The 24,229-nt window shown below is 39.3% G+C and overlaps 1 protein-coding gene across 2 annotated transcripts in view; it reads right to left on the bottom strand.

Moving 5' to 3' along the window:
• Positions 1 to 24,229, bottom strand: part of tex2 (testis expressed 2) — a 78,500-nt gene that overhangs the window by 49,155 nt on the left and 5,116 nt on the right. For both annotated transcript variants that reach the window (XM_052032796.1, XM_052032797.1), the window contains exon 2: positions 1,328 to 2,985. In XM_052032796.1, coding sequence (XP_051888756.1) covers positions 1,328 to 2,959 — 1,632 coding nt within the window. In that variant the 5' untranslated portion in view covers positions 2,960 to 2,985. The remainder of the gene's footprint in view (positions 1 to 1,327; positions 2,986 to 24,229) is intronic.

The following is a 24,229-nucleotide window of genomic DNA, read 5'->3' on the forward strand; positions in this document are numbered from 1 at the left end:
TAAACTATATAAAAAAAAACTAAAAGTACCTTCAGTGCACTCAGAATTTCAAATCGAATAAAAACAGCTGGTCCAAAATGTTAGAGCCCATGGAATCCACAACAAATCAGGAAATTTAGTCCAATATAGGCTTGGTAATAGAAGACAGTGACGGTGGATGGTTACTTTTGTGATTGGAAGCCTTAACCAGCAGTGTAGCACAGAGATCAGTGCTGGAACACTAGCTATTTGTTACATTAATGGTTTAGATGAAAATATAGAGGTATGATTAGTAAGTTTGCAGCTGACAAGAAAGAAAGTGTTATTAGAGACGAGGAAGTCTTCTACAGACTACAGAAGGATATTGATTAGCTGTTAAGTTAGACAGGGCCATGGTAGAAGTAATTTAATCCTGATAAAGTGCGAGTTGATGCATTTTGGCAGGATCTAATAAGCGTAGGAAGTAGACCCCTAAGGAGTATCATTGAGGAAGAAAGGGATCTTGGTGCACAAGTCCAAAGATGTGTAAAGGTGGTAGCACAGGTAGATAGTATAGTGAAGAAGGCTGATGTGATGTCTGCCTTGATTAGCCAGAACACAGAGTATACAAGCAGGGAGGTCCTGGTACAACTTTATTAGGCCACAGTTGGATTATTGTGTGCAGTTTTGATCGGCACAGCAGAGGATGAACGTGATTGCACTGGATAGTGTGCAGAGGAGATTCACCACACTGTTGCCTGGGATGGAATCTTTCAGTTATGAAGAAAGACTGGATAGGCTGGGTTTGTTTTCCTTGAAACAGAGGAGGCTGAAGGGGGAACCTGATTGAGGTGTAGAAAATAGGAGAGGTATAGATAGAGAAGATGTATAAAAATTTTCAAGGCAGGGGTGTCCAAGACCAGAAGGTAGAGATTTAATGTGAGGAGCAAGAGAATTAGTGTGGATTGGAGGAAGGATTTCCCCCCCCCCACCCTGAGAATGGGTGTAATATGGCAAGCACTGCCTGATAAGTGGTAGAGAAGTATTCTCACAAAGAGGTATCTGGATGAGCACTTGAATCACCAAGGCATAGAATGTTACTGACCAAATGCAGGTAAATGGGATTAGCATAGATAGGTATTGATGGCTGGAAGGGACATGGTGGGCCAACAAGCCTATTTCTGTGCTCCATGACTATGAGCTTTCAAGCACAACTTTCTTTAACATTGCAGTTTACCTAATATGAAGAGGTATACATTCAACGAGTACTAGAAATGCAATAAAAAAATGTCCTCAAGGCTTTGAACAACCACATAACCCAAAAGATTTAAATGCAAATCAATGATTTCAAAGATTAATGTATTCCCACCTTAAATATTTCTGGCTCCTTTATATCCAAGGGTTCTGTAGTTAGATGTTCAAAGTAGATCCTTCTCAGAGACTGTTGATAGTCCCTCGACTTTCTTGGTACTAACAGCCAAACAACACCAATGGCCATCATAAATCCAAAGCCAATGCCTAGAAATAGCCCATTTAAATAACTTGAAAGAGGCAGCACTAAATACGAATATACAAGCGTTGTAAGGAATAACAAAGTCTTAAATGGAACTTCAGCAGGCTGAACTTCAGAATCTCTTCCATCTTGCCCTAATATTTCACTTTCTTCCTCAATTGCTTCTTTTCCAATTAAGGGTTCTACAGGTTTATCCACAATCTCTTCTTCAGTTTCCATCTCAAGTTCTTCAAGATACAATTCACAGTAGTCATTTTCTTCTTTGCTGGCAAGTACAGATAGAGAGCACTTATCTAAACTTAGGGGAGATCCCTTCAAAAAAATTTCCTTCGTGGACCCCAAAGATGAGCTTTTCATGTCCCCCTCTTTTGATGGCTCATCAGTGAGTTTAGAACTACTTTTATTTGGAATTGAATCTTTTGTTGAGTAGTCCTCATCAGAATCACATTCTTCCTCTTTAATGCTGTAGTTGTTGTTGGTTTCCAAGTGTCCATTTAAACTAGTAAGAGTGGAAAGTTCTGTTGCACTAGAAGATAAGGCCTTATGTCGAAGACTACTACTCTCATCACCAATTATCTTGCTTAAAAGTTGCAAAGGTTCATAAATAACCTCTGAAAGACGTCTTTTAGTGTCTTCAATTCTTGCCTCTACTTCAGTTACTTTAAAAAATGACCTACCTTCTGATGGAGAGGTGATTGGAGAAGAAGGTGCAGTCTTAGAATCTCCTCCAGTGACTCGAGGTTGAGTAAACTGTTTGAATAGATGCAAGTTTATCCGAGAATCAGAGGTCCTAATTGGAACAGAGTCAGATTCTTGTTTTGATGTGTCTGTTGACAGAGATTTAACTAGTGTTTTCATTAAGTCCCTTGTCCTTAAAGGGGTACTGGATTCTTTTGGTTCTACTTCTGTTGAAAGAGATTTTACCAAACTTGCGAATGGTTTTGTGCTCGTCATGGAAGATGAAGGGACAGTGGATGGCACAACAGGTTTAGATGGGGAATCAGATCCTGAGGCTGAAACTGTAGTTCTCACCTCTGAAGACAAACTTGTGGAATCCAATGGTTGGCCCAATAATGAGGGCAATGGCAACGCAGTAGTGGTAACTGATGCAGATGGCAATGTCACCGATGTTTCTAATGATTCTGGAGAAGTCATTGTCGATGCTGAAGATGGAATGGAAAATGTAACCGCAGCAGATATTGTGGATGAATTTGATGAGGTAGCAGGCTCTGATAAAAGTTGGCCGCCATGTTTACATGCACTCTCTTTCTCTTTAAGTTCTGGCACAAAACTTTGGTCTTTCACCTCTCCATGAAGTATTGTTGAGGAATCTTCAAATTCTTCTTCCTCTTCCTCCTCCTCTTCCTTACCAAAGGCAGAAAAGTGTATGGTGATGGTCTCTCTGGAAACAGAGCGCTGAACCTGCACTTTTGGCGTTGACGACATAGAAACTGCTCTTTCTGCATGGCTACCACTCTGACTTGTCATTGCAGTCTTGCATTAAGTATCACAATCTAAAAAACATAGAAGTACATGAATAGATTACACTTTTGAGAATCTACAATACAAAAAAAAGTGTTTCAGATCACTTATTCAGAAAACAAGCTACAGTTCGCAAATTTGACTTCTCAAAGAAATCTTGAGTTTTCACTGTCTGACTCAAATCACTTTCAAAATTAATAACTATTATTGGAGCTGCCAACAGTAGTGTTGAAATAGCCAAGAAGTGCTGAAAACAATTTCAGAACACTTGCCAATTTAAAGCTGCAAGGCAATCTGCAGTGTTACTCAAAAATCTTGGAAGCTTTAAATTTTGAAATAGTAAGCAAAAAATGTTTTCAGATAAAACCTTAATTGCTTTCTGTAAGTTGTAAAATTTAGCTGAAATCATGTTATCAAATCTGGTTTTAATTGTTTCTGTTTTAGAATTCTATCAGCTAGCACTTAGTAATTAACCTGTATGCAGTCGCTCAGTTTGTACATCACTAGAAATAAACATAGACAAAAGAGCTGGTCTTCAGAGGGGAGGTGAAAGTGACTGCCTTTGCCATTAAGATGACAATTAACAAGCATAGAATCAATGAACATGGGTAAAACTGAAGTCTGAAGGATTCAAAGGGAAAACATACCAATTACTAGAATCATACCTAGCACAAAGGGAGGTGTCCATGATTGTTAGAGGCCCATCAAATGAACTGCAGGTCATCAATGCAGGAACTCCACAAGGCATCATTTTATCACTGTTTTACCAATCACCATCTCACCACTGAAAGTTAGTAGTGAAGTTCTTTTTGCAACACTTCAAGCAATAACATCTATGCCCTACCTGTAAGCTAGATCTGGACTATCCATGCATGGGCCAAGTGTTAAGTAATATTTGTGCCACACACATTCCAGGTAATGACCATTGCCGACAAGAGTGTTTAACCACTTTCCTTTGATATTCCAAAACATTACCATCACCAAAATCCACAACATCCCAATGCTGCCCTTCTCCAATGCTTCTACAATTCACTCATCACACTTCACAGAATGTGGACAACAGGTAAGGAGGCCATACACCCTGTCGAGTCCATACTGATTCTACAGAAGAGCAATCCTGGTACTCCCACTCTCTCATCTTCTCCCCTTATCCCTACAAATCCTTTCCTTTCTGATGCTTATCCAGCTCTCTTTTGAACCCTACAAATGAATCTGCCTCCACTGTCATCACTCATGGTACATTCCAGACCATTAAGAGTCAATGCATAAAAACATTTCTCATGTCACTTTTGTTTTGCTTTTGCCCCTCAACATCATTCTACGCACCCTAGTTTTTGACTTTGTCTGTGGAAACAGCTATAGAGTCATACTGCATAGAAACAGGCCCTTCCATACCGACCATCAAGTATCTATCTAGAAAAGTCCCATTTACCAGCACTTGATCGGTACCATTCTATGCCTTGGCGATTCAAGTGCTTGTCTAGTCTCAATTTACTCTGTATAGATTCTTCATACCTCTATGAGATCCTCTTGCAACCTCCTCTGCTCCATGGAGAACAAGCCCAGTTTCTCCAATCTATCCATATAACTACAGCTCCCCACCTCTGAAATCATTTTACTAAATATCTTTTTCACCCTCTCTTAAGACTTTACACTTTGGGAAAAGTGTGGTGCCAAAACCAGACACAGTACTCCAGATGTGGCTAAACAAGTGTTTTATATCATTTCACCATGAATTCCTTGTTCTTATATTCTATGCCTCTATTTATAAAGCTCAGGATATAATACTTTCCTCTCAACTTTCTCAACCTGCCTGACACTTCCAATGAACTGTGCACATTTACTCCAGATCTGTGCTCTTGTACCCTTTTTAGAGTTGTGCCTTTGTAAACTACCTAACAGAATAGTTCAGCAGGTACACAAAAAAAAAATCTTTTGCAGTTAATGTGTTTAGAGTTACACGATAATTCAAGAAGCATGCCTGGAACGTTTATGAAGTAAATAACTTGGTTAAAATTATTAAAATTTAAACTGTTTACATTTAGAGTAAACAGTCACATCAATTCCTACTCTACCATTCATTTCACATTCTCAACATGATTCACCTATTTCTTTTACTCATTTTAAAAGTGAAAGAAACCTTTTAACATTATCACTTCCACTCCCTCATTAACTTACCCAAATGAATTAAACACATTGTTTTACCCTGTAATACCTCAATGCACCCTGTACTAACCCAATGTAACTGCACTATGTAATGAAATGATCTGTACAATCAATACACAAGACAAGTTTTTCACTGTACCTCAGTACAAGTGACAATAATAAACCAATACATCAAAAAAAATGGAAAAAACATGTTACATAGATATTGAACAAGAAATTGATAACAAGAAGAAAGAATATGAGAGTAATCTGGCCAGAAACATTAAGAGACTGCAAAAGCTTCTGAAGGCATATAAAAAGGAAAAGACTAGTGAGCACGAATGTCATCCATAATAGGAAATTCCATAATGGGAAATAAGGAAATAGCCAGAAATTTCAAATACTTTGTTTCTATCTTCACAGAAGATATAGTGAACTTGGTTGTCTACTTGGATTTCCAGAAGGCATTCAATAACATGCCACATAAAAGACTTATCCAGAACGATGCATGGAGTTGGGGGTAATGTATTAGCATGGATAGAGGATTGGTTAACCAATAGAAGGCAGGGAGTTGGGCTAAATGGGCATTTCTCTGGTTGGCAGTGGTGAGCGGGGTGCCGCAGGGGGCAGTGTTGGGCCCGCAACTGTTCACAATATACATTAACAATTTGGAAGAGGGGACCGAGTGTAATGTATCTAAGTTTGCTGATGACACTAAATTGAGTGGAAAAGTAAATTGCGCAGAGGATGCGGAGAGTCTGCAGAGAGATATAGATAGGTTAAGTGAGTGGGCAAGGATCTGGCAGATGGAGTACAACATTGGTAACTGCAAGGTCATCCACTTTGGAAAGAAAAATAGATCAGATTATTTAAATGGTGAAAGACTGTAGCATGCTGTTGTGCAGAGGGACTTGGGAGTGCCTGTGCAAGGATCGCAAAAGGTTGGTTGGCAGGTGCAACAGGTTATCAAGGCAGCAAATGGAATGTTGGCCTTCCTTGCTGGAGGGATTGAATTTAAGAGCAGGGAGGTTATGCTGCAACTGTACAGGGTACTGGTGAGGCTGCACCTGGAGTACTGCGTGCAGTTCTGGTCTCCTTACTTGAGGAAAAATGTACTGGCTTTGGAGGTGGTGCAGAGGAGGTTCACCGGGTTGATTCTGCAGATGAGGGGGTTAGCCTATGAGGAGAGATTGAGCCTGGGACTATACTCTCTGGAATTTAGAAGAATGAGAGGAGATCTTATAGAAATATATAAAATTATGAAAGGGAAGGATAAGATAGAGGCAGGAAGGTTGTTTCCACTGGTAGGTGAGACTAGAACTAGGGACATAGCCTCAAGATTTGGGGGGGGAAAGATTTAGGATGGAGATAAGGAGAAACTGCTTTTCCCAGGGAGTAGTGAATCTATGGAATTCTCTGCCCAGGGAAGCAGTAGAGGCTACCTCATTATATATATACTTAAGACACAGTTAGATGTATTTTTGCATAATAGGGGGATTAAGGGTTATGGGGAAAAAGGCAGGTAGGTGGATCTGAGTCCACACCCAGATCAGCCATGATCTTATTGAATGGTGGAGCAGGTTCAACAAGCCAGATGGCTGACTCCTGCTCCTACTTATGTTGTTTGGTATTTCAGGCAAGAATGAAGAACTGACAGAAATTGGAATTAGTTTAAATAAAAGGACTAGAATAATCAATGAAACTGAAGGGCAATAAATCCAAAGATGAAAATCAAAAAAGCTGCAAATGCTGGAAATCTGGAAGCAGAAAGTGCTGGAAACACTCTGCAGGTCAGACAGCATCTCTGGAAAGAGAAACAGTTAACATTGAGTCTAGGACCCTTCATCAGGACTCAGATGAAGGTCCCAGACCGGAAACATTAATTGTTTCTCCTTCCACAAATATTGCCTGACCTGCTGAGTGTTTCCAGCATTTTCCACTATTATGATAAATCACGAGGACCTCATGATTAACCAAGTTTAGAAAGAGTTATCATTTTTCCAAAATCCCATAGATTCTTGTTTGGTTCTTGCAGACTGGAGGGCAGGAAACGTGGACCTCCATCTAAAGGATGGAGAGGGAAAAGCGTGAAGAACTGACCTTTCAGTCCAACATCAGTAGTAGGGAAAATGCTGGAATCCAAAACAAAAGACGTAGTAACAAAATATCTGGACTGAGCAAAGGAAGCATGCATTTATGAAAGAGAATGTATATTTATTTAATCTATTATTCTTTGAGGATATGAACAGTAAAGTGGATTGGCGGAAACCAGTGGACGCGCATTTAGATTTTCAGAAGTCTATTAGAACATAGAACAGTATAGCATGGGAACAGGCCCTTCGGCCCATGACATCAGTGCTGACCGTGACGCCAATTTAAACTAATCCCATGTGCCTGTCACACAAGGGATTGGTCAATAAAACTATATATAGAGCACATGGAATTGGTGTAATATACTGCCATGGACTGAGAACTGGTTAACAGACAGAAAGTAAAAGAGTGGGAATAAACAGAAATTTATCAGATATGCAGGCTGAGTAGTGGGATACTGCAGTCAGTGCTTGTGTGTCAACTATTCAAGATTTTTATCATTTATTCAGCAGAGGGGACGAAATACCATATTTCCAAGTTTGCTGATTAATCAAAACCAGATGGGAATAGCCAATAACAAGGGGGATGTAAAGAGGCTTCAAGGGGATACAGAGAAGCTTACAGAGTGGGCAAGAACATGGCAGGTGAAATGTGATGTGAATAAATGTGTGAAATATAATGGGAATAAACTGACGCACAAAACAGAAGCAGATTTTTAAATAGTGAGAGTTTGGATAATACTGATGTTCAAAGGGACATCAATGTCCTTGTATAAATACCATTTTTTTTTCCAATTTCGCTGATGATACAAAGCTCAATGAAATTATCAGTGGAGAGGAGGATGTCAAGAGGCTTCAAGGAGATATAGACAAGCTAAGTGAATGAGCAAGAACATGGCAGGTATACAACTTGGCAAAATGCAGTTTTCTGCTTTGGTGAAAAAACAACAGAAAAGCAAAATAATTTTTAAAATAGTGAAAGTTTGGATAATGCTGATGTTCAGAGGAACCTACTTGTACTTGAATACAAGTTATTAAAAGCTAACAATCTATTAAGAAGGCAAATGGAATGTTGGTTTTCAATGCAAATGCATGAGTGCAGGAGTAAAGATTTCTAACTGCAACTATATAGGGCTGTATGAGCCCACGTTTAGAATATTGAGAGGACAGACCAAGTGGGTTATGCCTGTATTCCCCAGAGATGACCTCATTGAAACATAGAATTCATATCAGGCTCAACAGGGTAGATACAGTCAAGTTGCTTCCCTGAGCGGAGGAGTATGGAATCAGGGTTCACAGCCTCAATAGAAGACTTCTGTTTAAGGACCAAGTTGAAAAGAAATTTCTTCACTCTGAGAATGGCAAATGTTAGGAAATCACGAACCTGGAGGGATGTGGAGGATCTGTCACTGAGTTCATTCAAAATACAAATTGATAGATTTCTGGATATTAAGAGAATCAACGGAGAAAGGGATAGTGCAGAAAAGTAAAGAATGATCAGCCATGACCTTTACGAAAGGCAGAGCAGGCTCAAAAGGGCCAGATGGTCTACTTCGGCTCCTAATTCATTTGTTCTGTGTTGAAGGGGGAGGGAGAGGGGGAAATAAAAGCCTAAGCAAAATACCAAAAACTACAAGTGATGGAGAGATGCCTATATTAAAAAAATTGCAGATGCAAAATATAATAGTAAAAGAAATTTCCATTGCTTCAGTGGTAAGAGACAAAAACAATAATGACCCAAACAGACACAATATAGCGCATGTTTACAATGTAATACATACCTAGAATGATCACTCCCTTTCCAAGTATTGATAAAGACAAACTGCATTCCTCAAGTACAGAGAACATAAGTAGAGCTAATTCTAATGACAAACTAAAATACAATATTTATTTTTGACTACTTAAGGAAACTAGGATAGGCAGGAGTATTAAAAATGATAGAGTCACTAAACAATAAGGCAGCAAAATAGAAATGAGCAAATATGAAGCTCATATGAAACACCACCAACTAGATGGGCACAGATTCTAGATCAGTCTTAGTTCAATTTGTAGTGCATTAAAAATATTTTTTTTACATTAAGAAATGGCAAGGCATTGGAACAGAAAGGAAAAATCCCACCATGAAAAAATGACATTCCAAATGGTCTGTGAAATATCGCACGTATACAAGATTCCAAAAGACTAAATTCTAGAATTATTTGATAAGACAAAAGCTGCTGAAATTTATACAAATCTAAGGCAGGAGAAAGATACTGGTTTTGGGACAGAAAAAAAAGCAGGTACTCAAAGAAAATGAATCATCAGTTGGAGGGCTGGCAGTGGAACAGCAGTGTGGTTAAGATTATGGTGCAGGAAAGAGATTAGACAAATGCCCCAACAATCATGTGTTTCTCTTTTGCATCAATGAGTTAAGTCTAAGAATCCGGTGGAAATTTGTGAATAATTTTCTAGAAGGGTAAATAAAACAGAGAAGGCTTACTTAGAAATGTCAAAGCAAATTGACTAAAACAACGTCAGATTAAAATTAATACAGATAAATGCAAAACAACAAATAAAGAGTAACACAAAGTCAATAGAAGATGCAGTAATGGCTATGGATGAAACTGGAAAACAAAACCAATGAATATAGTGGAGGTCAATATTTCCAACCAATGAATCCGACAATAAAACCAACAGAACTGTGAACTACAATAGTCAGAATACAAATCAGAGCAAGCTGCAGTACACCATGCGAGTCTGACAACCATGAACAGCATGATCCAAGAAAAAGGAGACATTCAAGGAATGAAAAGAGCCACAATGATTCTTTACTCTTTCCTCATACTCAGGCTTTTAACCTGAAGAAAATCTAAAGAACTAAGCCACTTCAGTTCTGTAAAGTGAAACCTGAAAATTATCTTGGTGAGTGGCATCAGCTTTCTTTTTTCGAGCCTTTATTTCCAAAATCATCATTGCATTTACAATAAAAGTTACCTGATATCCTTAGCTGCAGAGAAACTGCTATAATGCTGCAAGATACCACGAATTCAATCTCAGAGATGGTTCTTCTAACACCATAAGCACACATTAGCAAAACATTTTCCATTGCATAAGCAGTTCCTGGTATTTGAGAAAACCTGTTGCTGCCACCTCACACTGAGGGGAGTTGGGCAGAAGGTATGCTGATCAAGGAAAGCACCAGTGAACAGGATTCAGTGAAAGCTTCAGACTTGCTAAAGCACCTCAGTTTGATAGGTTTTCCATAGATTCTGGCATGGCCATAAATAACTTGTGCATGTTCTCAAGTGACAGAGGAAAAATAATTGGACATCATCATGAAGTACACCTATAATGCTGGTTATGAGGAAGAGATACTGAAGTTCTCAGAATATGCCCATGACCCAATCTGCTAGACACTCAAGGGTTAAAGTACGACAATGTAAAATTACAAATTTCACTGCTAAGGCTTCATGTTATCAGATTTCATATGGAATCTTTCAGGCTACAAATTTCTGGTTCAGGTTTCCCACATGGCAGTCGATCTTCCCAAATATGGTACTTAGAACGTAGAACAGTCCAAACTAATCCCGTGTGCCTGCACGTCATCCATGTCCCTGCACTTCCTGCAGGTTCACATGCCTGTCTAAATGCTTCTTAAACCTGTTGCTCCTGTTGTACCTGCTTCTTCCACCACCACAGCACCCACACCATCTTTCCCCTCCACACCCCCCCCCCCAACTCCAAAGTGACAGCATGTTCCAGGCACCTACCATTCTGTGTAAATAAAAACCCTGTCTAATTTCAAAACCTTACCATACAATTCCTTTTTGACTAAATTTACAACAGCTCTCGTCATCCAAGTCCCCTGAACCTTGCCATCCTTATCTTTCTTCCTCACTGGAACATGCCAGTCCCAAATTTTGATCTGGTCTTTTAAATGACTCCAACATGTCAGATGTGGACTTACCCAATAAAGCTGTTCCCAGTCTACTCTTCCCAGCTCTTGCCTAACAATGTTTGTAATTTGTACCTAACAATGTTGTAATTTGCCTTCCCCCAATTTAGTACTCCACCCACCCCCAAGATCCAGACTTACCCAAACTTAACGAGCTGTGATCACTCTTCCCAAAATGCTCTCCCACTGAAACCCCAATCACTTGGCCACACTTATTTCACAATACAAGGTCTAGTATGGCCCCTTCCCTGGTTGGACTATCCACATGTACTTTTTCAAGAAATCCTCTTGGATACACCTAACAAGTCCTGCCCCATCCAAGCCTCTTGCACTAAGTCCCAGTCAACACTAACGAAATTAAAACAACCCACTATGGCAACCCTGTTGCTTTTACATCTTTCCATAATATCTGCCTACATATCTGGTCCTCTATCTCCCTCTGGCTCTTGAGAAGCCTATAGTATAATCCCATCATAGCAATAACACCCTCTATTATGTCCTCTGCAGCTGTGATGTTCTCCGTGATCAGTAATGCAACACCTCTTTTACATCCCCCTCTATCACATCTGGACCAGCAAAACCCTAGAATATTAAGCTGGCAGCCTTGCCCCTCTCTCAACCAAGTTTCTGTAATGGCCACAACATCATAACTCCATGCACTAAACCAGGCTCTAAATTCAACCACCTTACCCATAATATTCCTTGCACTGAAATAAAAACGCTTCAGTCCACCAGTCCCACCATGTTCATTAACCTGATAGGGTGGTGGAGGCAACTTCATTGGGGGCTTGGATGGGCACATGAATGAGAGGAAAATAGAGGGATATGGGCATTCTGTAGGTAGGAGGGAATAGCTATGGCAGCACAACATTGTGGGCCAAAGGGTCTGTTCTGTGCAGTACTGTTCTATGTTTAAGGCAACATACTTTGTTTGGGCAAAGTACCTTCAGACATTTATAGTTCTCCGGCCATTCTTGATTTCCGTTCTGCCTGTGCTAGATCCCTCAAATCATTAAATGTGCTTCTCCTCCAAGCAGAGATTCTTAGACCCATTTCTTTCTAAAACTAATTTTAAAATTAATTACATTGTTATCACAATTACTCAGAATTTCTTCCTGCACACATTCAACCTATCCAGCCTCATTCCCCAGAATTAGATACAGAAAAGCTTCCTTCCTCCTTGAACAAGAATCACACTGATCAAGTTCCCTGTACTCACATTTCAGGAGTTTATCACTACTCTTAGCATATGCTCTTTCATCTGTATTTGGAAAATGATGAGCCCTAAGCCATTGCTCTCATTTTTCTCTGAGAATTCCCCACAGATTTGCTCCACTATTTGGGAGCCTACAGTAAACAACTGGCAACGTAACAGCTGTTTCTTTAGGGCACTTTGCCAGAAGAAATCTGCTGTTTTCCCCATCCCTTCCATTAGCATATTGTTCAAGCTTCAATCGTCACGACAAACATCAGCAAAGGATTTCAATCTCTGACTCTCCCTGGGGAATAGAAGTGAGGATAGTCGCTGTCACTAAGGAGAAGGTGCTCGGGAAGCTGAAAAGGTGTGAAGATGAATAAGTCACCTGGACCAGACAGGCTACATTCCAGGATTCTGAAAGCGGTAGCTGAAGAGATTGTGGAGGCATTAGTAGTGATCTTTCAAGAATCACTGGAGTCAGGAATGGTTCCAGAGGACTGGAAAATCACTAATGTCATTCCACTCCTTAAGAAGGGAGGGAGGCAAAACAGGAAATTATAGGCCGGTTAGCCTGGCTTCAGTGATTGGTAAGATTTTAGAGTCCGTTATTAAGGATGAGGTTTCAGAGTACTTAGAAGCACATGATAAAATAGTCAAATAGTCCAAAGTCAGCATGGTTCCCTTAAGGGGAGAATTAAGGGAAATTCTCTTTCTTTTTCAATCTTTTTATTAGTTTTCAAATTAATACAGATTAATATATCAATGTTTATACATGTAATACCAAGCGATCAGGAGAACAATCATGACATGGATAATCATAAAGAACAATAAAGTATAAAAAAAATCTGTAGATCCAATGATCTGTTAGTGAATGAATATAAAAGAAAAAGATTTATTATAAAACATAAAAGAAAGAAAAAAATCCCCAAAACAATAAGAAGAATTATAAACAATATATCAAACCAAACTAAGCTAAAGAAAAAAAATTTTAAAAAAAACAGAAAAAAAACTGGACTAAAATTTCTCCATAGAAACAGAGCAATATTATGTCATCAACTCCGTTCCTCCAAATTGAAAGGTTATTATAAGGGGATCTATATCATGTGAAAATATTGAATAAATGGACTCCAAACTTCAAGTTTTAGTGAAGGATCAACAGTACCACTCCTAATTTTTTCCAAGTTTAAACACGATATAGTTTGAGAGAACCATTGAAAAGTAGTAGGGGGTATTGGATCCTTCCATTTAAGCAAAATGGATCATTTGGCCATTAATGTAACAAAGGCAATCATATGGTTAGCGGAGGCAGATAGATGGTCAGATTCTATCCTCGGTAAACCAAAAATTGCAGTGATAGGATGAGGTTGTAAATCAATCTTCAATACATTTAAAATAATGTTAAAAATATCTTTCCAATATTTTTCCAAAAGAGGACAGGACCAAAACACGTGTGTCAAAGAAGCCACATTTAATTTACATCTGTCACATATAGGATTTTATACAATTTTATTATGTTGTTCTTGAGGTGTGTGGCACCATACACCAGTACTTTTTGCTTCTCTAAATTAAAGGAGCAATATAAAGAAAAAGCAGTGAAGGACAGTTACTAATTATTAACCAACAGAAATAAGGTATAAACTCAGGACCAACTTCAAAAGGTTATACATGGATTCAAGAGGAGAAATTGATCCGACACAAGCAGGCATAATAAACCTGACAGCCTCCCTTAATACTGTAAATCCTACAATTCCACAGCCAGACAGAAAGGTATACATGCCCCCTTGACTCCATCCCCGACCAGGCTACCATTTTGCTGCCAAACATGTGTGAAACAAGCTGATAGTCCTAAATCTTTGAGGAAAAACTGGTTTTAAATCAGAGAAAGAGGAATGCCCTAAATATTATTCTTGAGAATCTTCCAATCTGTCTCAAATGTTCTGCAAGATACGTGCCTGTCATCTGCATGACACGCATTTTAAAAGTTGCCCCCCCGCATCCCCCCCCCCACCTCGGTCTTTGTTTAACATCAAGTGATACCATGTTAAAAAGATACAAAAATATGTAGATCTTGTAAATATTCAAATGCAGCTCAAGTTGTGGAATCTATAGCTATATTGAATGTAAATGCACAAGAAATACAAGACAAATGTTGCTTGGTATTCGAGTCTGCCAGTACAGTGTCATATTCTACTTTCTTGTAAAACAGATCCTATTTGTAACAGCTTTCTCCAAGGATCACAAAATGTTAAGTACTCTGGGAAACAGGGATTGCAAACTTGAAACACAGGAGCCAACTCCACTATTTTTTTGTGATTTTTTTGTGAATATTATGAGCAATTTTGGGTCCCGTATTTAAGGAAGGACATGCTGGTCCTGGAGAAGGTCCAGGGAAGGTTCACAAGAATGATCCCGGGAATTAAAGGCTTAACGTATGAGGAATGTATGATGGCTTTGGACCTGTACTCGATGGAGTTGAGAAGCATTTTGGGGGGGGGGGGGGTGGATGCGGGGTGGGAAGAGATCTCATTGAAACCTACCAAATACTGAAAGGCCTGGATAAAGTGGATGTGGAGAGGATGTCTCAATTAATGGGAGAGTCCAACATCCAAGCACAGCCACAGAATAAAGGGACATCCCTTTAGAACTAAGATGAGAAGGAATTTCTTCAGCCAGGGGATAGTGAATCAGTGGGATTCATTGCCACAGAGGGCTGTGGAGGCAAAGTCATTGGGCATATTTAAGGCAGAGATTGATAGATTCTTGACTGGTAAGAGGGTTAAGGGTTACGGGGAGAAGGCGGGAGAATGGGGTTGAGAAGATTGAATGGCAGAGCAAACTGATAGGCTAAATGGCCTAATTCTGCTCCTATAGCTTATGGTTTGTATGGGGGACGTCAGGTCTCACAAAGTTGATTGAGTTTTTGTTTTGAGGAAGTGATGAAGATGATTGATAAGGGTAGGGTAGCAAATGTTGTGTATTTGACAAGGTCCCGCATGGTCGGCTGATCCAGAAGAGTACACCACATGGGATCTTGGAGAGTTGGTAAGATGGATTCAAAATTGGCTTGATCAGGGAAGACAGAGGGTAATGGTGGAGGGGGAAGTCTGTGACCAGTGGTGTTCTGCAAGGGTCAGTGCTGAGACCTCTTGTTATAGTAATGCGTACAAATGATGTGAAAGAAAATGCAGGTGGTTGTATTAACAAGTTTGCAGACGACACAAAAATTGCAGATAGGAAGATTCTCAAAGGATACAGCAGGATATGGATCGGTTGGAAATTTGGGAGGAGAAAGGGCAGATGGAGTTTAATCTGGACAGGTCTGAGGTGGTGCATTGTGGAAGGTCAAATGCAAGAGGAAAGTACATAGTAAATGCAAGTACCCTCAAGAGTACTGATGTACAGAGGGATCTTGGGGTGCAATCCATAGCTTCCTAAAAGTGGCAACATAAGTGGACATGGTGTTAAAGGTGTCATATGGCATGTTTGCCTTCAACGGTTGGGACATTGAGTATAAAAGTTGGCAAGTCACGTTGCAGCTGTGTAAGACTTTGGTTAGGCTGCATTTGGTATATTGTGTGCAGTTCTGGTCACATTACAGGAAGGATATTGAGGCTTTGGAGAGGGTGCAGAAGAGGTACAACTGGATGCTGCCTGGATTAGAGAGGATTAGCTATATGGAGAGGTTGGACAAACTTGGGTTGTTTTCTCTGAAGTGTAGGTGTTGAGAGGTGACCTGACAGAATGTTATAAAAATTATGACAGGCATAGATAGGGTAAACAAAGTCTTTTTCCCAGGATGGAAGTGTCAAATTGGTATTGGTATATTATTGTCACTTGTACCGAGGTACAGTGAAAAGCTTGTCTTACAAACCGATCGTACAGGTCAATTCGTTACACAGTGCAGTTACATTGAGATAGTACAGATGTAGTACCGGTAAAAAAATAATAGTACAGAGTAAAGTGTTACAGCTACAGAGAAAGTGCAGTGCAATAAGGTGCAAGGTCACAACAAGGTAGATCGTGAGGTCATAGTCCATCTCATTGTATAAGGGAACTGTTCAATAGTCTTATCACAGTGGGGTAGAAGCTGTCCTTGAGTCTGGTGGGCATAGGTTTAAGGTGATAGGGGGAAAGTTTAAAAGGAGATTTATGAGATTTACAAGTTTTTTTTAGTTATACACACACACATATACACATGGTGATAGGTACCTGAAATGTGCTGCTAGAAACAGAAATGATAGGAATGTTTAAGCAGCATTTAGGGAGGCACATGAACAGGCAGAGAATAGAGCAATATGGACTTTGTGAAGGCAGATGGGATTAGTTTAGATTAGCATTATGATTGGCACAGACATTACGAGCCAAAGGGCCTGTTCTTGTGCTGTTCCATGCAGTAAGTTTCAGAGAAAAGGGAGCACTGTAAAGAATAAAGGGGTTGCCTGCAAAAGACGAGGAGAATGATACAAAAGGTGTAGGTGGCAGCAAGAGTTGCAAGGGCAAAAAAAAAGAAAAAGCACAATGCTGGGAATCATTTCCCACATTTCTGCCCTCATCCTCTTTTCTCTTACAGAGCAAGTCTGGTGCTCCACTTGTCCTCATGTTACACCCCACCAGCCTCCATTCATCAGATCTATATTTTCCACCACCACCTGCAATATAAAACCACCACTGAGCACATCCTCCACTCCCTTCCCAGTATTCCAAATGGGCTGTTCCCTTCACACTTCTAGGGCTTACCCTTCGCCACTCTTCTCACAGAAACACAGGATAAACCTGCCTTTCTGCTTTTTCCCTTCCCACTATTCAGGAACCCAAACATTCTCTTCCAGGTGAAGCAACAATTCACACAAACAGATTTCCAATTTAGTGTACTGTATTTAATGTTTACAATGTGGTCTCCGCCACATTGGATATACCAGGAATTGATGGTCACTTTGCAGAACTTGTTTGTCGTTACCACTTTCTGTCAGGAGGACGATACCGATCTCCCGGGTGCCCTTCATTTTGATTCGCCATCTACACCCTTCTCCGTCTTTACTCTTTCATACTGATCCAAAGTCCGAGCTCAAGGAACAGCATCTCATCTTCTAACTTCACACATTACAGCTCTTAACGTTCAACATGAAATTCAGCAATTTCAGATAACTGGATTTTCCAGTTTGTGTCAGAACAGGCCAACTCTGATGAAATCATCAACGTGTAAATGTCAACCCAGTTTTGTTTCTCTCCCCAAATACTACCTGTTGAGTATTTCAAGAGGGTTTTTTTTAAATTTCAGATTTCTTCAATGACTATAATGTTCTGTATCCCAACATGGTTTTCTTTTCATTTCTCAGTCCTTGTTCATCTCCTACCTACACTTCCTCCAGACAGATCAGCTGTGATTAACAACTCATCACTACTCTCCATTAGTCACCAGTACCTCTTGTGTCAATCAAACCACTGGCTCTCCAATGTATCACAGACATAATCTTTGTTCTCTCCATCCTTCCCCTTTCACTGCAACTTGAAATATGCTCATCTTGACTTTTCCTTGTTTTGATGTATGGTCATCAACCTGAAACTTTCAACTCTATTTCTCTCCATAGAGCTGCACAAACAGCTAAATATTTCCTACATTCTGTTTCTAATTATAGGATTGTGTTGTCATTAAAGTAAATAATAGGTTGCATTCAACTCTTAGAAAGAATGTTTTGCTGATCAGGATTTAAGGGATAGTAACTAAGGGCAAAACACATATTTCATTTTAGTTATTTTATTTTTAAACTAATCACTTTGCAACAAAATGATCGATCTGCTTAACGTCTCACCGTTGAGAGAGAAAAAATATAAAATCCGAAAGAGTAGCAAAAACATGAACCCAAGTCATTTTTAAAATCAAATCAACTTATGGATTGTGTTAATAGGATGGGAAGCCTTCTTTGCTGTCCAGTCCTATAATTTCTTGATTCTAAGATGCCCCAAATACATTTTTGATACTTCATGGTTATTTATTTTGCTGCTTGAAGCCTGCTGTATGAAAAATGCAATTTTTTAAAATATATAAACATATATAAAATATATGTTTATATATAAAACATTTATAACATATAAAATATATAAAACCAAATTTTATAATTCACTGCATATACAAGTAAATTATTTGATTTTCATTACCTTACATCAAACAGGTTTTCCATTAGTCTCAAATATTTGTTCAGATATTAGAAAACACTATTGCCTGGATAGATTTGCTCTTAGACAAAAGGAGATCATTCAATTATATACTATATAAAGATCCACAATATCCTTTGAGCAAGTTGAATAATCAAAAAGATTTGAAAGAATGCAGTGAAAGCACCGGCAGAGATACAAACCATATTGTCAAAAGGGAAATCAAAGCTTATAAGGATCAGACAGAAAACTAGAGGCCAAAAATCAGATTATCCACAATCTTTGTAATAATTAGGTTGCCTCAAAGAACTATTTGGCCCCTCTCTTGCTCCTACTTCTTATGACTACAAAAATCAATTGCAGTGCTGCTTTGCCTGTTCCAGTAAATAGCAAGAGTCTTCGTGCCCAATTTATACATGGAGATATAACAGTATCACAGCTCTACTGTAGCTAAAAGTCTCAGGTTCCTTGATTATTCTCATTTGCTCATGATCTTTTAATGGGATACATTAAGCCTATTTATAATTACAAAGCATAATAGTGATCTCTTGAACAATGGGCTTGGCAATGTACAGGAATCAGGTTTCAGTAGTCTGAAAATTACACAATCAAATTAGATCCAGCATTCAGTTAAACAAAGCTTTAAAGAAAGCTCAGAGAACTTACGCAACGGAAATACAGTGGAACAATGAGTATTTATCAAATGGTTTCATTGTGATTCTTTTTTAAAAAAATGTCCATTTTTCTAATATAGCTGAAGATAATTCAAGATGTTGTGTATCGGTTCCCACACTAAACTGATTCATGTACTACTTCACACTGACATTAGGTATCTCACTTTCAAGTAGCTCTTGTACAACTTTGGTCACACACAAGCTTCATACAGGACAAATACACTATCACTGAATTTTCAGAGCTATATAATCACAAAATTTCAACCATCACAAGTAGCTTAACCAGAAAAGGCTCAAAGCTGCAAGCACTGAAAGATGATTTAAGGATGGGCAGAGATAAATTTAAGTCCAGTTGTTAAAAATCAATTCTAACCACTAAGAAAAATTTGTTAGTTTGTATACTGGAACACTATTTCAGAAGGGAAATTACTCAGACACACAAGTAAGAATCCAGAAGTAGGCTGAAGTAAACAGCTAAGTACATGAACTAAATGCACTCCCACCTGAACAAAACATGCAATAGACAAGAAAGGAAAATTTTTATCATTTAAAATCACTTTTTTCACAACCCTGGGATATCCCAAACCACTTTGCTGTCACTGAAATATCTTTGAAGTGTATCTTTATTGTAATGTTGGAAACCTAACTGATTTTCTGACAGCAGAGGGGTAATGAACACAGGCCATTTTAGGAATAAAAATGCAACATGGTAGAAGTATCCAGCAGATCAGGAATCATTAATGTTGCTTGTCAATGACCTTTCATCAGAACTAGGAAAAGTTAGAAAACAAGCATGTTAAGTTGCACAGATGGGGCAAGGGGTGGAAAGAACAAAGAGAAACTCATTGATGGGATGGAGACCAAGATAGACTGAATTATACAAATGGTTGTGGCACCTGATGAATGAAGATGGCCAGTAACAGCCGATTCATCCCCAGGTGGTGTTAACAGAGGAAGATGAACAAGGATAGGAGAGAGAAAACACTATGTTGAAACTGAGAAACGCAAAATAATGTAGTTGCTGGAAATAGGAGATAAAAGAAAATACCCAGTAGGTCAGATAACGTGCGTTGAGAGAGAAAAATAACTTAATGTTACTGATGGCTGATTTTTCAGAATGGGCCAGTTGTGAGGCAAACCAGTCCAGGGATTTTAGTGCAACCAGTACTCTGGTTATGGGAAATTGATGAATTCAACAGAGTCACAAGGAAACTGCAGGTGCTGAACCTGGAGCAACACACAAAATGCTGGAGGAACTCAGCTGGTCAGGCAGCATCTGTGGAGGGAAGCAGACAGTCAATGTTTCAGGTCAAGAACCTTCATCTGGACTGGTTGGCTTCATTGGAGCAGAGTAAGAAGCCAAAGGCAGAGGTCAGAATGGAAGTGAGATGGAAAGTTGATGTGGCAGGCAAGTGGAAGCTTAGTGTCGCCTTTATGGACGGAACAAAGGGTGTTCTGCAAAGTTGTCGCATAATCTGCATTTGCTTTCTCCAATGTAGAGGAAAACACATTGTAAACAATGAAACACTCCAAATTGGAAGTGATGCGAGTAAATTGCTGGTTCACCTGGAAGGAGTGAGATCCTGGATGGTAGGAAGAGGTAAAAGGGCAGGTGGTTCATCTCCTGCAGCTGCATAGGAAAGTACCAATGAGGAAGGATAGCAAGTGTTGGTGGAGATGGAACAGCATTTCTCTCTCCACTGTATTTCAGCATTTTCTAGTTTATTTCAAACTTCTAGCATCTGCATCTTGCTTTCAATACATTTTAGTAATATTGATTGAAAAAAATATATTGGCCAGGAAACCAAGGATAACTCCCCTTTAAATTATTGCCACAGAATCTTTCACCTCCACCCGACCGAACAAAAAGCAACATGGTTTAATGTGTCGTCCAAAAGATGGTGTCTCTGGTGTAGCACTCTCACAGTTCAGCACTGAAGTTGCAATTTACATTTCTCTGACTTGAACCCAACAATTTTATGTTTCAGATGCAACAGTACTACCAACCAAGTTACAGGCGGAGAAAGAATCATAAGCCTATATTCAAATACTTCAATTTTGAGGCAAATCATTTTCAAGTGTCATCACCACGCACTGCCTGGACTTTTATACTGAATTATAAAGCAACTAGAACAATTGAGGAAAACTTAAATATTGCATTTTGACTAGGCAAATCTGAGTCCAAATTCAGCAAACTACCGTAAGATGTCATATTTTCACCAAAGTAAAGACAAACGATGTCAAACACTGCAAAATTAAATCCACTGTTAAAACTCCATAACCATACTTAATTGACAGTTAAAATCAAAGTAAGATGAGCAACAAGATGAAAAAACAAAATTACAAAGTTGAATCTAATAGTTCAAATACAATTTGTACGTCCTGGTCACAAATAACATGAATTTCAAACTGACAATCCAAACATTCAGAGCTTTTTTGTCCCCCCTAAGCATCAACATAATGCTTCTCCTTGTCTAGAAAAGTACAATCAGGAGTGAAAGCTGGGTTTGCTAATAGAGGCTAATCATGAATGATGGAAACTGCTGAATATTTGAGCATCTTATTTTTGTGGAAGCACAGGAACTTTACTGTTGGGAGACTCCACAGGAATTAACCCATGGCACTTCTATTTCATCGAGCAGCTAAGTTGCTGGCCCTCAACAACATGGACTAATGACTTACATTCATTATCTTCAACATTGCAATGTGTTTGATACGAGTGCAATCAAACCAAATTTGACATCCATCAACCCAAGGATATTACTACAGGTGATCAAAGAACTCAGAGGCACATTTAAGGAGCATTATAAAGGGAGTGAGAGGGGCTTAGAAAGGGAATTCCAGAACTTAAAGCCTGGGTGCCAATGGTGTAGTAATGAAAGTCAAGGATGCACGAGAGGCCAGAAAAGGAAATTTGTTGGGCTTAGTGAGAGAGTAAGATCATGGAAGGACTCAAAAAAAAACACAACACACAGATAATGCAGCTTCACCCATCACGGCCATTGGTCAAAGTCCTGAAGGATAAAGAAAGTCTATTTTGTTGCTATCACCTATTTGAAAGAATAGGAGACTGATTTTGAATTGAAGCAATCATTTTTCTTAAAAATTAATGATTACTTCACCATAATCAAAACACATGCCATAAATATCTTGCTAGAGTCCTGACAAACACCCACTTTAAACACAGTTACAGTGGAACACTTAAAATGTTTGAAAACAAATTAGAAATTTCCTATTTTAATAGATATGGTAAAATTCTGATAATCTGGCATGCTCGTAACTTTGACTACATCAGGTGTTCTAGAGAAGGTATAAAGGAATGGATAAAGTGGCCATCAGCACGCGTATGATGCCAAGTGGGAACCTGAAGAGCAACGATGCTGCTAGCAGGGACCATTACCTGTCTGTGCTCATTCAAGAAAAATGCATGCTATAGGGCCTATTTAAGGTACTAATGAGGAGAAAATTGAATTTGTCTCATTGAAACCTACCAAATACTGAAAGGCCTGGATAGAGAGGCTGTGGAGAGGATGTTTCTATCAGTAGGAGAGTCTAGGATCCGAGGGCACAGGTCAGAATAAAGGGTATCCCTTTAGAATTGAGATGAGGAGGAATTTCTTCAGCCAGAGGGTGGTGAATCTGTGGAATTTGTTACATAGAGGGCTGTGGAGGCCAAGTCATTGGGTATATTTAAGGCAGAGATCGATGGTTCTTGATTGGTAAGGGAATTAAGGGTTACGGGGAAAAGGTGGGAGAATGGGGTTGAGAGAAAAAAAATCAGCCACGATTGAATGATGGAGCAGACTCAATGGGCTGAATGGCCTAATTTTGCTCCTATATCTTATATTCTAAAATACTTTAAACCTTTAATCCTAAATTTAGTCCAAGACAGTGGATGAACATATTGGGCAATTTGAGTTGTTACACCCGTAACTTAAGACAATAAGGATTTATTAAAGACTATAAATATTAAACAATGTAAAATAAAAAATGATCAACAGACAAGGACTTACAATATTTTTTAAAATTCAGAAAAAAACTTAACAATAAATTGTCAACTCAATGGTACAAAATTTGGTGGTCCGCCTTCAACTGCAAGTACAAAGAAAAAAAATCAGCGAGCAATCTAGGTCCTGCCACATGAAAATGTAGACTAGTTCATTATCTTAAGGAGCTGCAAATGGAATTGAACATTGTGCAATCAACATGCCACCAACTTTAACTTTACCAGGAAGGGAAGGCCACCGATGAAGCAACTGAAAATAGCTGGCCTTGGATTCTGCCTTGAGGAACTTGTAAAACAATGCCTTCTGACAGAGATATCTGACGTACAGTAACCAAGTTTCTTTTCGCAGGTTTGACGTGGAGAGAGCTTTCCTCCTTGAGTCCAGTTTTACCAGACCTCCTTGTGCTAAACTCTGTTAAATGGTGTCAAGTGCACTCACCCTCACTGCATCTCATCTCTGGTGTTCAGTCTTGGCCATGCTTGGCCCACAGCTGCAATGTAGCCTGGAACCAAATAGTCTTGACAAAACCCAAACTGAGCCTTGATGAGCTGGTTGTGGGCGAGTAAGTGCAACGTGATAGCACTGCCAACAATCCCTTTTATTTCCTTGCTAATGATTGAGAATAGATGAATTGGTGATAATTAGACTGCATTCGTTCTATTTGTGGACAGGGCATTCTTGGGCAATTGCCCACACCGTCAGATTAAACAGCTTGGCTATAAGCACTGCTGACTCCACCTACTGCAAGCCTTTCTTGGCTCTGACGCATGCAGGAGACAATGACAATTGGTGCTTTGTAGATCATGAGCTTGGTGCTGGGCAAGGTCTTGATCTTTGAACACTTTTCCCACAGACAGCCAAAGGCTCTGTGATGCATTAGAAGCCTTCATTGACAGATGGACCCCAAGGCACGTTGACCAGGATTTTGTCATGGATCTTAGTTGCCAGGGGTACAGTTGTCCAGCAGGAGCTGGTGGTGGAAGAATTTTTTCTGCAGAAATCAGGCAGTTTGCACATATTTACCAATTTTATGTTCCTATTTCATAATCATACCACAAAGCTGTGTGGCCTTATC

The sequence above is a fragment of the Pristis pectinata genome, chromosome 18, assembly GCF_009764475.1.
Source record: "Pristis pectinata isolate sPriPec2 chromosome 18, sPriPec2.1.pri, whole genome shotgun sequence".
Taxonomy (NCBI): domain Eukaryota; kingdom Metazoa; phylum Chordata; class Chondrichthyes; order Rhinopristiformes; family Pristidae; genus Pristis; species Pristis pectinata.